The following is a 13,844-nucleotide window of genomic DNA, read 5'->3' as shown; positions in this document are numbered from 1 at the left end:
CAGCACACTGCCGCATCTAACATGTAGGTCCGCCCACCTTCTCCCGCCTCCAGAGCAAAGAACACCATAAAACAACATATTTAGTAGTAGTAGTAGTAGTAGTAGTAGTAGTAGTAGTAGTAATTAGAATATATCAAACGCAAAATGTCCAAAGCTGTTGCGATTCTTTATAAAACTTGAGACTTGTTAAGCAAAAAATGTTTGCATATGTTGTATTGTTCACTTGTAATGCCATATATGTCATACTGTGTGGAAATATGGGGCAATGTGTATAAAACTAATTTAGACCCAATAATTAAACTCCAAAAAAAAGCTATTAGAGTCATAAATAAAGCTGGTTATCTCCAATCAAGTAATCCACTTTTTGTAGAATCTGGTTTACTAAAATTTCTTGACATTGTATATTTAAAAACAATGGAATTTATGTTTCGCGTTAAAAGTAAACACCTTCCTTTTTGTATTCAGAAAATTTTTAAGTTAAGAGAAGGACATTATAATTTAAGAGGGATGTTTGTGTTTGAAAAATGTAAAGTAAGAACAAACATTAAATATCACAGTGTTTCAGTTATTGGTGTCAAGCTATGGAACGAACTGAAGGATGAAGTGAAATTGTGTAGCTCACTGTTGAGTTTCAAAAAGAATTTAATTGGTCAAATTATGAAGGGCTATGAAAGTAATATGATTACAAAATAACTTATTACACTGAATGTAGTATAATTTAAGTTTAAGTATTTATCTGCTGCAACTTAAGGTGTGGACATGGACTAAGGATGTAAATAGGAGAAGCAGAAATAAGCCTCCAGCTTCAGTTTCTTCCTTTTTCAGTCACAAAATATGTTAATTTTATGTTTGTTTGTTTTTTTAATATGTAGGTGTTTTGTTTTGTTGGGTTTTTTTATATGTATGTGTTTTGTATTTTGTATTTAACTGAAATAAACATTCATTCATTCATTCATTCATTCATAATTTATTTGTCCATTTAACAGAATACGATATATACATACATACAGTTTGGATTTCTATATTAAGCATGGGCGAAAAGGCGTAGGCTGAAGCAACAGCTTATTTATGCCTACCCTAAATATAGAGTATTTAGAATAATAATTCCTATTCTATACTATATACTATTACTAATTTATCATTTCTTCCATCAATTGCCACAGTACTATGGTAAAAAAATGCACAAAAAAATGAACTGAAGTATACTCCATATATGACCACAGTACTGTGGCAACAAGAGGCGAAAGAGTTCATGGAACAGTATCCATGATTGGCTCTAGTACAAATGCTAACATTTGATTGGCTCTGTGGCAATAGACAAACACATATTTTGTGCCACAGTACTGTGGCAGTAGTCATTGCCAAAAACATTACTATGTGAAATGGTTTTCTATTGTGTAATGCAGTGTTTCTCAACCTTTTTTGAACACAGTCCCACTAACGGCAACAAAGGGGTGTCTTGCAGAGGGTGTCATTCAAGCTAGCACCCCCACTGCTGAAAACACACAGTAAAGCAAAACCACTGAAGAAAAGGAACACAAGCACATACTCACAGCAGCCCATTTACCTGCAATAATGACCCAGAGGTTAAAGGGTTAAATGTATCAAATGATACTAGAATAACTGATTGGTGGTTGGTAGTAAAATGGGAAAAAATGTATTAGTGGTTCCATTTTTTTTTTTTTTTTGTTGCTCCATTGATGCTTAGGATTTGTAAAGCATTAATACTATGATCATTCGAGTGAAACAATGAATACATAAGCTGTTCTGCTAACCTCTGCATCATTTGTTTTCATGTTTGCCTTCACCTGTAGCTTCATTTTTTATCCATAAATAGGACATTGAATTAGAATTCTCCGGATGCTGTGCAGACGGCGCTTTTTTCACACTTTCAGAAGAAGATTCTCTAGTAAAAGGCGTTTTTAGTCCCAGAGGCATGTTCTGTCATGGATGCTGTGTCAATTCTGTATGCTTGTGAATGTGTTTATAGTGTCTTTCCCTTTTTCCCTGTTTTTTCTGGTCGGAATTTAGGGTTTATTCCTCCATTTATGTTTGGGTCTATGTAAATGTACAAGAATGTGCCAAAGTGTGTGATAGCACTACACAAAATGGGTCTCAGAGGAGAATTGAAGTGACAGCAGCAAAGAAGTGTTTTCTGTGTTTCATTGTTTCAGTGTGAAGAATCCCCCTGGAACGAGAGGAAAAAACTATAACAAAACAAACTTTGGTGTGATGAAACCAAAACCTACTTAAATAAAATACACTATTACCACTTCAGATTTGTCACTTTTGAAATGTATAACATGCTTGCTATAAAAATAGACATTTTGGGCTGATGTATCAGACTGCAACGCGAAAGACTTGGGGTCAATTCCTGGTCGAGGTTTTTTTAGGTTTTTTTTTTTTTTTTTTTGAAGATTTTTAAACAGCGGCAAGGGTGCCAGTAGATAAATCCGACATTGATATAAATCAGTCACTGGGACAACATTCAGAGTGCAGAATTTGGCCCACAGCACTGAACTGACACAGAACTAAGAAGTCACACGGCACACTGCCACATCTGAGATGTAGCTCCGCCCACCTTCTCCAGCCTCACTCTCACTGACTGCACAGAGCAAAAAACACCATAAAACAACATATAGAGAATTTAAAACAATAATTCCTATTCTATACTATACACTGTCATTAGTTTGACGTTTCTTCATCAATTGCCACAGTACTGTGGTAGTAAAATGTACAAAAGAATGCACTGAAGTATATGCCATATATGACCACAGTACTGTGGCAACAAGAGATTAATGAGTTGATGGAACGGTATCCCTGATTGGCTATAGTACATTTGTACTATAGCCAATCAGGGATATAGCCAATCGCTCAGGGTGCGATTTGTGAAAAAAAAATAGGGGGGGGGGGGGCAGCAGTTATATATGTGGGGGTGCAGTCCATAACTAACATAACTAAACTTTACATACTTTCAAGGTCCAACTCCTGGGTTCTATTCCTTTCTTATACAGCAGATCTTACAAGAAATTTTCACAACTTCTAACCTGTATCCACTTGGCACATAAATGCTGGGCCCCAGGAATTTGTCACATTTACCCCCCCTTTACAGTGCCCCAGTGCATGAGGACGTTGGTGAATTCTGATACTGCCGATAGTTCGGTTTAGGTGAATGTTAGTGCCAGTAATGTAGGATATAGGTGTAAGAAAACTGTCACAACCTGCCTGTTATTTCAGTTGGTTGGTTGTCCCCCCAGAGGATGAAATTCATCGAGTAGAAGTAGGGATGTAAAAACAAGAGGGGAGGTTGACCCCCCCGCCAACAAATCGCACCCTGCAAATGCTAACATTTTATTGGCTCTGTGGCGATAGATAAACCGATATTTCGTGTCACAGTACTGTGGCAGTAGCCACTGCAAAAAGTATTACTATGTGAAATGGTTTTCTATTGTTTAATGCGGTGTTTCGCAACCTTTTTTGAACAAAACCCCACTAACGGCAACAAACGTGTATCTCGCAGAGGGTGTCATTCAAGCTAGCACCCCCACTGCTGAAAACACAGTAAAGCAAAACCACTGAAGAAAAGGAACACAAGCACATACTCACAGCAGCCCATTTACCCGGAATAATGGGTCAGAGGGTTAAATATTTCAAATGATACGAGAATAACTGATTGATTGATGACATTTGATTCTAGATTTGTTATATTTTTGTCAACCAATGGATGGCATTTGGCAAGAATATTTTTTTTAAACGCTCATAAAGCCTAAGAGGAATGCAAGATTAAATATATAAGGTATGATTTATCACTATCCTGCAAATGTGAGATGATTAAAAGCCAAATGCCTGACATAGCTTGAGGTAAGTGAGAAAATATGGTTGGGGAGATTTGGGTGAAGTGACCATTTAATCTTTTAGCACTCCTCCCAAAGTGTTGCAGATGCTCATGGGTATTAAATCAGTCCAGTATGTTATAAAGCAGATTATCATGGACTTAAAACTCCAGGCTGTTTTTGTCTGGAGGTTTGCAGGTTTGTCTGGAGTATTTGTGATGTGTCATGTGTTTACAATGGATGACAGTAATGTCCCGGTCCCAGTGTTATGCGGTCTGCTTTACCTGATAACAGACCGAGTTGGGGCACCCATTAATCATTTGCTATGTCACCCACAGCAATAAAAGTGGCACAAGCACCCAGTTAAACAGACGTAGCCCCATGGATTTACCATCAAAACATCAGATAGATTTATTAGTAACTGCTTTTTTATCCTTATCTCCTCCCTCTGCACAGTTTCTTATTTACACATTTGACATTGAAGCTTGTAGCTGATGCTTTTCTGCAGACCTTCCTAAACAGTCAAGTTTTTATTACAATCAATATAAGCAGCATAAGGGTCAGAGCCACTCCAGAAGATAAATGTTGCAAATATTTCTGCTTCCCTGAAGTCACCATGTAATCATCCTCCCCCTCCTCCCGACAGAGCCCCACTTCATCTCAGCCTACGACATTGGCCTCTTCACCTTTTTCTTCCTGAGGGAGAACGCAGTGGAACACGACTGTGGAAAGACGGTCTACTCCCGAGTGGCACGAGTCTGCAAGAATGACATCGGTGGGCGCTTCCTCCTGGAGGACACCTGGACCACGTTCATGAAGGCAAGGCTCAACTGTTCGCGCTCCGGAGAGATCCCCTTCTACTACAATGAGCTGCAGAGCACCTTCTATCTACCAGAGCAAGACCTCATCTATGGCATCTTCACGACCAATGTGTGAGTACAAACCAGCAGATTGAAGCACTGTGTCTGTGGAGACAAGCTTAGCAAGGATTATATACAATAAGGCATCTAGTCTAGGGAGTAGTGGTGGGTATCGATTCTGTGGTAGTGATATATCAATACTCAAACACTACTCATTTGAGGATCAATTACGCTAATAAAGTAATAATAATAATAATAATAATAATAATAATAATAATAATAATAATAATAATAATAATAATAATAATAATAATAGGCTATGAATAATAACATATTCCTTGCCAAAATTTTAATTAAAAATAACACCTAACCTAACTTTCCTTGTAAATATAAATTGTATTTTATCTTAGAAATAGAATTTGATTTGAGCAACGCAGTACAGTGTTCAAGGATAATGGCATAAAGTATTTAATTATATAGATAAAAACTACAAGTATTTGGATTTTTAAAATCAATGCTTTGAAAGACTATTTCATTTTTACCTGAACTGGGATTTCTAACTCACAAAAAAGTTCAGAACTACAACTATTTATACATAAAGATGTTTCTTATTTTATTTTACACATTGCATTTGTGATAAGATTATGCTTTTTTCAAGAGAACAACACATTTCCTTTCCTTTCCTTTCCTTTCCTTTCCTTTCCTTTCCTTTCCTTTCCTTTCCTTTCCTTTCCTTTCCTTTCCTTTCCTTTCCTTTCCTTTCCTTTCCTTTCCTTTCCTTTCCTTTCCTTTCCTTTCCTTTCCTTTCCTTTCCTTTCCTTTCCTGTCAACCCTACAGATTTGTAGGTGTTTCTGGTGTCTTTTCATGTTTTTGTACATTCAGTGATAATGTGCTTGAGGCTCCTGCAGTCATCTATAGTTGATGAAACTACTTGATAAACCACCTGCATTTTTCACAGATTCCTCATTTTCTACACACATTTGTCTTAATAAGCTTTGGAGGTTCTGTCTTTTGTCAGTACATACACTCGGACTGTTTTTTACTAAGTTTCACAAGTTTGCAGCTGGGGTTTTTTTTCCCAGAAAGGGGAGTAGATTGATGAATTCCTGGCAGAGCAAAGTTGTAATTTCCTGGTATTCGACCCTAGTACAGATCTCTCCAAAGTTTATAGAATCAGTTAACACACCGTCCATAACTCAAATGTGATATGAGGCATCTCTGATTACATATTGCTCATTTGAAACCTGATATAGCATCTGTACCTGGCATATTTGGCTATAATTCTGCTAGAAAAAGTACATCTGAGAGAATACTTGCAGCGTGAAACAACATTTATAGTGACATTTATCTCCTAAATTAGCTCTGTGTGAGTCCTGGAGGTGAAACCTGTTCCTAGGTTTATGAAAAAGAGCGTTTCTACACAGTTTGTCATACATCCTCTTGAACTAAGCTATATAGAGTATGATTCTATGCAATTTTATTTAAATGAAATCAACTTGTAAACATTAACCTTGTAAAATAGAGAAAATGAACACAGTCCCTTTAAACCAGGGGTGTCAAACATGTGGCCCATGGGCCAAAATCGTCCAATCTGACCCGCAGGATGAATTTAGGAAGTGCAATTACACTGAAGATACTAAAGCTATGCTGTAGGACTTGGTGGGGGTGACACAGCTCCAGTATTCATGGTGTCCACAAAATCTCTGTACAATTTAAATAGATATTACAAAAGCAACTGGTGCAGTGGATAGCACCTGTGCCTCACAGCAAGAGTTCAATTCCAACACCAGTCGATGGGGGTGGGACCTTTCTGTATGGAGTTTGCATGTTCTCCCTGTGTCTGTGTGGGTTCTCTCCAGGTACTCCAGTTTCCTCCCACCATCCAAAGACATGCACTGATAGGTTAATCAGTTAATATAAATTGCTCATCGGTGTGAATATGAGAGTGATTGTTTGTCTCTATATGTCAGCCCTGTGATGAACTGGTGACATGTTCATGGTGTACCCCACCTTCGCCCATAAGTAGCTGGGATAGGCTCCAGCGACCCCTGTGACCCTAGTGAGGATGGAGCGGGTTCAGAAAATGAATGAATGTATGATGTGGCATTTTTAAACTTTTCTTCTGTCATCTTAAAATGCTCCTAATAAGCGTGTGTCAAACTAAAATGTAAAAGAAATCCACCAGGTATTGAAACATCAAAATGTTTAATTCTCATATATTCCTGATAAAAGTCTGGCCAATCATTTTATTCGGTCCAAATAAAATAATTGGCCTGGCTGAGCCTCCTGTCAGTTGTCTGTTACCGCCGTCCCACATCCCATTCCAGTACCTCTGAATCTGATGTTTCACTCACACTGTTCCTCCTGTCAAGGGCTGTGAATGGATAGAACTCAAACAGAAAAACCCGATTACAGCAGTCAGAGTCTGGTGAATGAAGGGTGGAGATAAAGTCCAGGAGTCGTACTTGACTCCACAGACACGTCCACACAAAGCTCAATTTTTACGATCATGCGGACTCCGCGTACACATAGTTGGTATCACACAATGTAGGATGATGTAGGATAATAAATGTATGGACTATGAAACCTCAAACGCGCAGAGTCTTGGCACTCACAGTATGGCACAGTGCGCTGACTATGTGGGAGAATTTATTGTAGGTGATGAGGTGCAGTGAAGACAATGATCCACAGACCAGACCGCTTTCCACTGCGTTAGGTGAGGAGGGGAGCATCAGAGCTCAGGCAGGAGGAAGTGGGCAGGCTTCGGAGGGAGGCGGCTTGTTCATCTTCAAATTTTTAGTAAGTGCTGTGAGACATGCCAGATCGGTAGGTATAGCTTTAACAGTCAAAGGTGTCGAATATGTATTAGTTCAGGGGTCACATACAGGCCAATTTGACCTCAAGTAAAATAATAGCATAATAACCTATAAATAATGATAACTACGAATTCTTTTCTTGTCTTAATGTGAAAAAATAACATTACACTATGAAAATATTTACATTAACAAACTATCTTTTCATAATAAAATGTGAATAACCTGAACAAATATGAGCAACCTGAAAAGTCTAAAGAAAATGAAGTGCATTTTTAACGATATTCTGCCTGATCCTAAATGTTGTATGTATTTGTAGACCCACTGCATTCTGTAAATTGTGTTAATAATAAGCTGAGACGTAATATTGTACAAATTGTTCTTAATTTAGTTCCAAACTCCAAAATTTTAACAATATTATGACTATTACCAAATGTTTGTGTAACATTGGGTGTCATGCGCATGTATAAATGATAAGTTGAAGCATAATATTGTTAGGTCGCACTTATTTTTCTTGTAAAATTTCTTATTTTTCTGAAAGGATAGTTTGGAAATGTAAATATTTTCATAATTTAATGTTTTTATTGCACTAAAACAGAGAGAAAAACTTGAGGTTGTCATTATTTACAGGCTATTATACTATAATTTCACTGAAGCCAAAACGACGACTTTAATATTTGATATTGAAAATAAAATTTTGCATTGAAAATACACCCTGAAACTGAAAAAAGAAACATTGGCATTGAAAACATGTATTGTAACAAATTGTAATGACATCAAAACAGGGACTGGCATTGATAACATTTCACTGAAGTTTAAAAAATGAACATTAAATGTTATATTATTTATTTTTCATTATTTTTTTACATTCTGATGTGTTTTTGAATGGGTGTGTTTTCAATGCGAAATTTTATTTTCAATATCAAACATTAAAAGCGGGATTTTGGCTCCATATCTGGCCCGCTTGAGGTCAAATTGGGCTGAATGTGGCCCCTGAAAGAAAATGAGTTTGACACCCCTGCTTTGAACAAATAACATCTGTGCTCAAGAGTTCATTCAGAAACAAGAATATTAATGGAGGTGCAGTGATAACAGAGATGCATCAAAACACTTCACCTTCTTTTCATCAGACCTCAGATTTCATCACTTCGTCAGGACTGCCACTGTGACATTGTCTCACCTATACAGAGAGTTTAAAGCTCTCCTGCTGCTGCTAATGATCATTGTGGATCCATGCAGCTCTCAGACTGCCGCCATACACAGACCGACTCGTACTCCCTCCACTGTTTGATTGCTCCAGGTGGGGGTGTTACACACTTCATTATAGGGAGGGAATGCTGACTGGCAAAGTGCACAGATTACAACTTCTCTGATGTTTTTTATCTCTGGTAAAATAGAATAGAATAGAATAGAATAGAATAGAATAGAATAGAATAGAATAGAATAGAATAGAATAGAATCCTATCAGTCCATGTAAATAATTGGTGTAAAATGCAGTTTGTCATCTTTAAATCATCATCAGATATGACCCATTTGGATGTTCAGAGGCTCCGTAGTGAACGTGGAAACACTGTCATCTTTTACAACATTGATTCACCAGTAACACCCATGGAGTTGGATCAGTGACAGTGGATGGACACACTTGGTTTATGTTCAGTTAATTCAAGTAATTGAGCATTTTCAAAATGTAGCTTGTTCGAACTGTTTTTCTAAGATCTCCTACCCCACCTTTAATAAGACTTTACATGAGGCTGTAATTGACAGGTCAATTAACCACTGAGTCAGACTTTCTGAATTTCAGTTTTGTGAATAAAGCATGGTTTGTGTGACAGATAGCTCACCTGTAACGCAGACTCACTAAACCATCCTTATAATTTTACATGAATGTCTGATGATGGTTTACAGTGTTAGTAAAGGTAAAGATTAGCATTAGCTCACCCATCACCCCTTGCACTCTGCCATCTCATAGTTTTTGTCCGTGTATGGTCATTTTTGGCTCCAAAAATGGCCAAAACACAAACTCATGGCTTCATGACAGAGGTACAAAATTCAGTGGGAGGTGTCATGGTGGCCCTAGTCTATAGACCACTTCAGAGTTGACGTCACGGTCTATGTCATCACAGTTGCGCACGCACTCTGGTGGCAAAAAAATACTGTATATCAACAGAGGTAAATTGAGAGAATAGAGAAAAAAGACGAGGATAAATGTCTTGTTGTGCTGTAGGGTGTCAGAATAGAAATGCTAAAAAAAAGCAACCTTTAGTTTTACCGAATATCGTTAAAGATGCCCTTTTAGGCAAACTGTAGACACTTATGGTAGAGGCCATTAAACGGACGGACTGGACTGATGAAATCATCTGGAATTCTGGGCTCTGCAGTGTCCATTTCATATCAGTATGTACATTAAACAACACTTACCCAGACGTGCAAGTGCAGTTGGTCTGTCAGTATAGAGTTGGTCGACTTGTCGATGATTGCCCTCGTCTTGTAAAACTGAGTTTTATGTCCTTGTTGCTGACTAGGCAGCACATCAGTCCTCAACACACGAAAACCATCACACAAATCTGGGTATTCAATATCCTGGACATGACTGCAAAGTACAAAGTTTGTTATATATTCCAACCTGTTATGTATTCTTTGTGCTCTTAAACTGAAGGGTCAAAGAGGATGTTCACTAATAAAAAATGGCACGGGCTCAATGAGTTCTTTTCAAACAGTACCGATGGCTGCGTATGTGATTTTTCTCCTGTAAATTGTGCGAATTACCGCTGTATTCTCACCCTTAAAATGTCCGGTGCAACAAAGTTATAGGCATCAAGGGACTCGTATGCCTTGAACTTTTCTTTTGTGTTAACGCTGGGTTTTTCAACAAGATATAAACAGATGTCTGGCCACTGTAGCTTCAGCCATTTTGTTAGCTCTGTGACCCGCTGAGTTGACAGTGAGTATGGATCAGGAAACCTCACCCCGCTCCTAATGGTTAACATATACTTGTAAGACACCTTGTCTCTCATTGACAGACCAGTAAAATAATCGGAGAAGGCCTCTGTACCTCCCATTACTCTGTTTCTGTCCTGATTTTCATGCTCCAGACATCGGCTTCCATGTACTGCACTGCAAAAATCAAAATCTTACCTCATGTATATTTTTCATTTCTAGTCAAAATATCTCATCACACTTAAAATAAGACATAATCATCTAAAGAGTAACTTTTCAGTGATATATAAGAACTTATTTTTAGACAATAGATCGTGAAAATCTTATTTCAAGATATCTTACCAAGATATTTTTCAGTTGTTCCATTGGCAGTTTTTGGTTGTTTTTTTTTTTTTTTTGCTTTTTTGCTTAATTCAAGATTTTTTTTTTTTTTTTGCTTAATTCAAGCAAAAAAAAAAAAATCTACTGATGCAACAAGTCAAAATTATCTTGGTAAGATTTCTTGAAATAAGATTTTCAAGATCTCTTGTCTAAAAATAAGTTCTTATATCTCACTGAAAAATTACTCTAGGTGATTATGTCTTATTTTAAGTGTGATAAGATATTTTGACTAGAAATGAGAAAAATACACTTGGTGTGATTTGGATTTTTGTAGTGTATTGACACCACAACTGTCACTTTCTGCCACCAGTTAAGCCCCTCCCACAAAATATGCCATCAGTGTTTACCAACACTGAAATGGTCTATACTGACAAAACACAGCAGCATAAAACATAAAACTAACAGATCTGCTGTGCAGTTCAGATTAGATACGAATAGTGCATGTGGCACTGATTCATGTTAGCTCAGAGCTGGTGTGTTCATGTGTGTGTACTTGGGTGACAAAGATGATGAGACTGATTGCGAAAGGAATGGCTCTTTTCTTGAGCTTGTGTGTGAGGCTGCCATCCTGGTCATTGCTATTCAGATGTATTCTGTGTTCTGTCAGGGGAGAAGTTGCACCCTGCCTCCCACCTTCTGCTCGCTCACCTGTTTAACTGCCCATACTCGCCACCAAAAGCCTGCTTCCCATTTCCCGTTGGCCTGTAGCCACCATCTTTAGTGACAGAGAGACAAGAGGAATTGGAGAATGTGGAGGGGTAATGAGTAAAATCAGTAAGCTCCAAAGCTTTTGTCCATCTTCCTTTGTCTCCACCCTCCTCGCCTCCTTGTTAGTTGGAAGCAGTTCGTCGATCCTCCCTTCCAAACCTACCTCCCTCATTGGGGTTGGATATGTAAATGCAATCACCAGAAACACTGTCTCCATCTGTCTGGCCTAAATTGAACAGGCTTACAGCTGCTCCCAGGAGTTCAGGGCTGTAACACAGAGAGGAAAGAGTTGGAACAGAGTATTTATCCTCTCTATGTGCTCACTGTGGGCAGGCCTCCATTAAGTAGACCGACCTCCTCTTTCAAATTGACCCCTTTTGGGCTCCTGTGATGTGCTAAAATGAAAAAGCATGGAGTCTCATTGAAATCTATGCATGCACTGTATGTTTAAGCCATAAAAACCCAAACATCCACCACCGACCAAAATCATCGACTGATCTAAACTGTTTAATACCTGTTGATCTGTTAATTCTGTCAATATATGTAAATAATTGGTGTAAAATATAGTTTGTCATCTTTTCATGGTCATCAGATATGACCCATTTGGACGTTCAAAGGCTCTGTAGTTACCGTGCAAACATTGTCATCTTCTAAAACATTGATTAATTAGTAAAACCCATGGAGTTCAATCAATGACAGTGGATGGAGACATTTCTTTTATGTTCAGTTAATGATGTATTTGACTAAAAAGTCACTTTTTCTTCAGTTTTCTCTGTTTCTGATATAACCCGCAACTTTAATTTGAGCTTTTAGGAACATCTATATGATTAATAAATTAAATATTGGAAAATACCTGATTTATACTGATAAATTGCAAAATACAGAGGATAACATTATAATAAATGGTGATAATGCACTTAAGAAAGCCCTTAACCCTTAACTTTAATTTGAGCTTTTATGAACATCTATATGACCAGTAAATTAAATATTGAAAAATATCAGATTTTTCCCAGAAAAATGCTAAATACAGAGGATTATTTTATAGGAAATGGTGTTGTTAAATCACTTAGGAAATGTTGAATATAGAAAAAAAAAATATTTTGGGAACTGACACAAATGTAGCACTGGGTCGTTTATGGATTAACTCTATAGTAAGATTACTGAAGGAGCTGAATGATTGGATTCAACTCAGATATCCCCCAGGAGCATCATAAGGGCATGAAGATTCTGTGTCGTGTACAGGTACCTATTTACGATAACATATGCAACAGGATTAATAGTATTCACAGTAAACATTGAAGTTCAGTAAGAAATAAATTGTCCAAGCATCCTTAAAATAAACAATTTTTTCATCAGTTACAATAGTTGGAGCAATGTGAGTGTGTACATAAATGGTAGGAAAAAAACTGTATTCATCTGCCAAAAAAAATTGTTAGTTTTGGCCACTTTTGTTGCTTGTACTCTTTCATGCGACTGTTATTTCAGTGTGAGTGATCATCAGACAGAACCTAACCAAAGATGGCAACAGAGGTAATTTTTTTCAACCAAAATGAATCAGTAAATGGGTACTCCAACAAGAAAACATCATTCAGGATAGAATAATTTAAATCTGTGTAGAAGAAAAATGTGGTAAAGGTAACAAAATGAAAAACGTGGATGATAGAAAATGAATGCCCATATTTTTTACACCGTAATGGTGTTTGTATGGTAATTAAATTACCCTGACTGACTTACTGTTTAGTGACATCAACTGGGTGACTCTATCCTTAAGTCACAGAACATATGATAAAGTGGCTTCTATGTGCTCATTGCAGTTCCACCTCTTATCAATTCCAAAAGGAAAATCAACAGTTTAATCAATAAAAATCACCACTGTTATGATAGTACTGAACCGTGCAGCCACCATAGGAGGCTATGGAGCACAGGGTTTAGCATTCCACCAGAATAAGGACACTTGAGACCTCAGAGCACGGCCAGGTCTTTTAATTAACTCCAGGCCCTTATTGGCAGAGTCCGTCTGTCATTGGAGCTGCAGTGAGATTCTCCCGCTGAGGTGTCTAACCTGCCATTACTTACTAATTATGAGCCTCCTTATCTATTTCTGGGATGACTTTGCTGACCTCTTCATTTAAGGAGTTCTTGAAGGGTCTCATATCTGCACAGACGAGTGCTCAAACAGTTCATTAAGTGATTAGTTGACTAATTACAAATTGTGATAAATTATTAAAAGAATGCAAATCACTGTCTGCACTTTTCAGATAGGACAATTGGCTACTTTTTTCTCCTTAATCTCACAAGAAATTAATTATCT

At 37.5% G+C, this 13,844-nt stretch overlaps 1 protein-coding gene across 6 annotated transcripts in view; it reads left to right on the top strand.

Annotated features, from left to right (window-relative positions):
• Positions 1-13,844, top strand: part of sema5ba (sema domain, seven thrombospondin repeats (type 1 and type 1-like), transmembrane domain (TM) and short cytoplasmic domain, (semaphorin) 5Ba) — a 364,937-nt gene that overhangs the window by 252,429 nt on the left and 98,664 nt on the right. For all 6 annotated transcript variants that reach the window (XM_030125702.1, XM_030125703.1, XM_030125704.1 and 3 more), the window contains exon 9: positions 4,480-4,765. In XM_030125702.1, coding sequence (XP_029981562.1) covers positions 4,480-4,765 — 286 coding nt within the window. The remainder of the gene's footprint in view (positions 1-4,479; positions 4,766-13,844) is intronic.

The sequence above is a fragment of the Sphaeramia orbicularis genome, chromosome 21 (genome assembly GCF_902148855.1).
Source record: "Sphaeramia orbicularis chromosome 21, fSphaOr1.1, whole genome shotgun sequence".
NCBI classification, from domain to species: domain Eukaryota; kingdom Metazoa; phylum Chordata; class Actinopteri; order Kurtiformes; family Apogonidae; genus Sphaeramia; species Sphaeramia orbicularis.
Note: the sequence above shows the minus strand (reverse complement) of the source record. Positions and strands in the feature narration are given on the sequence as shown.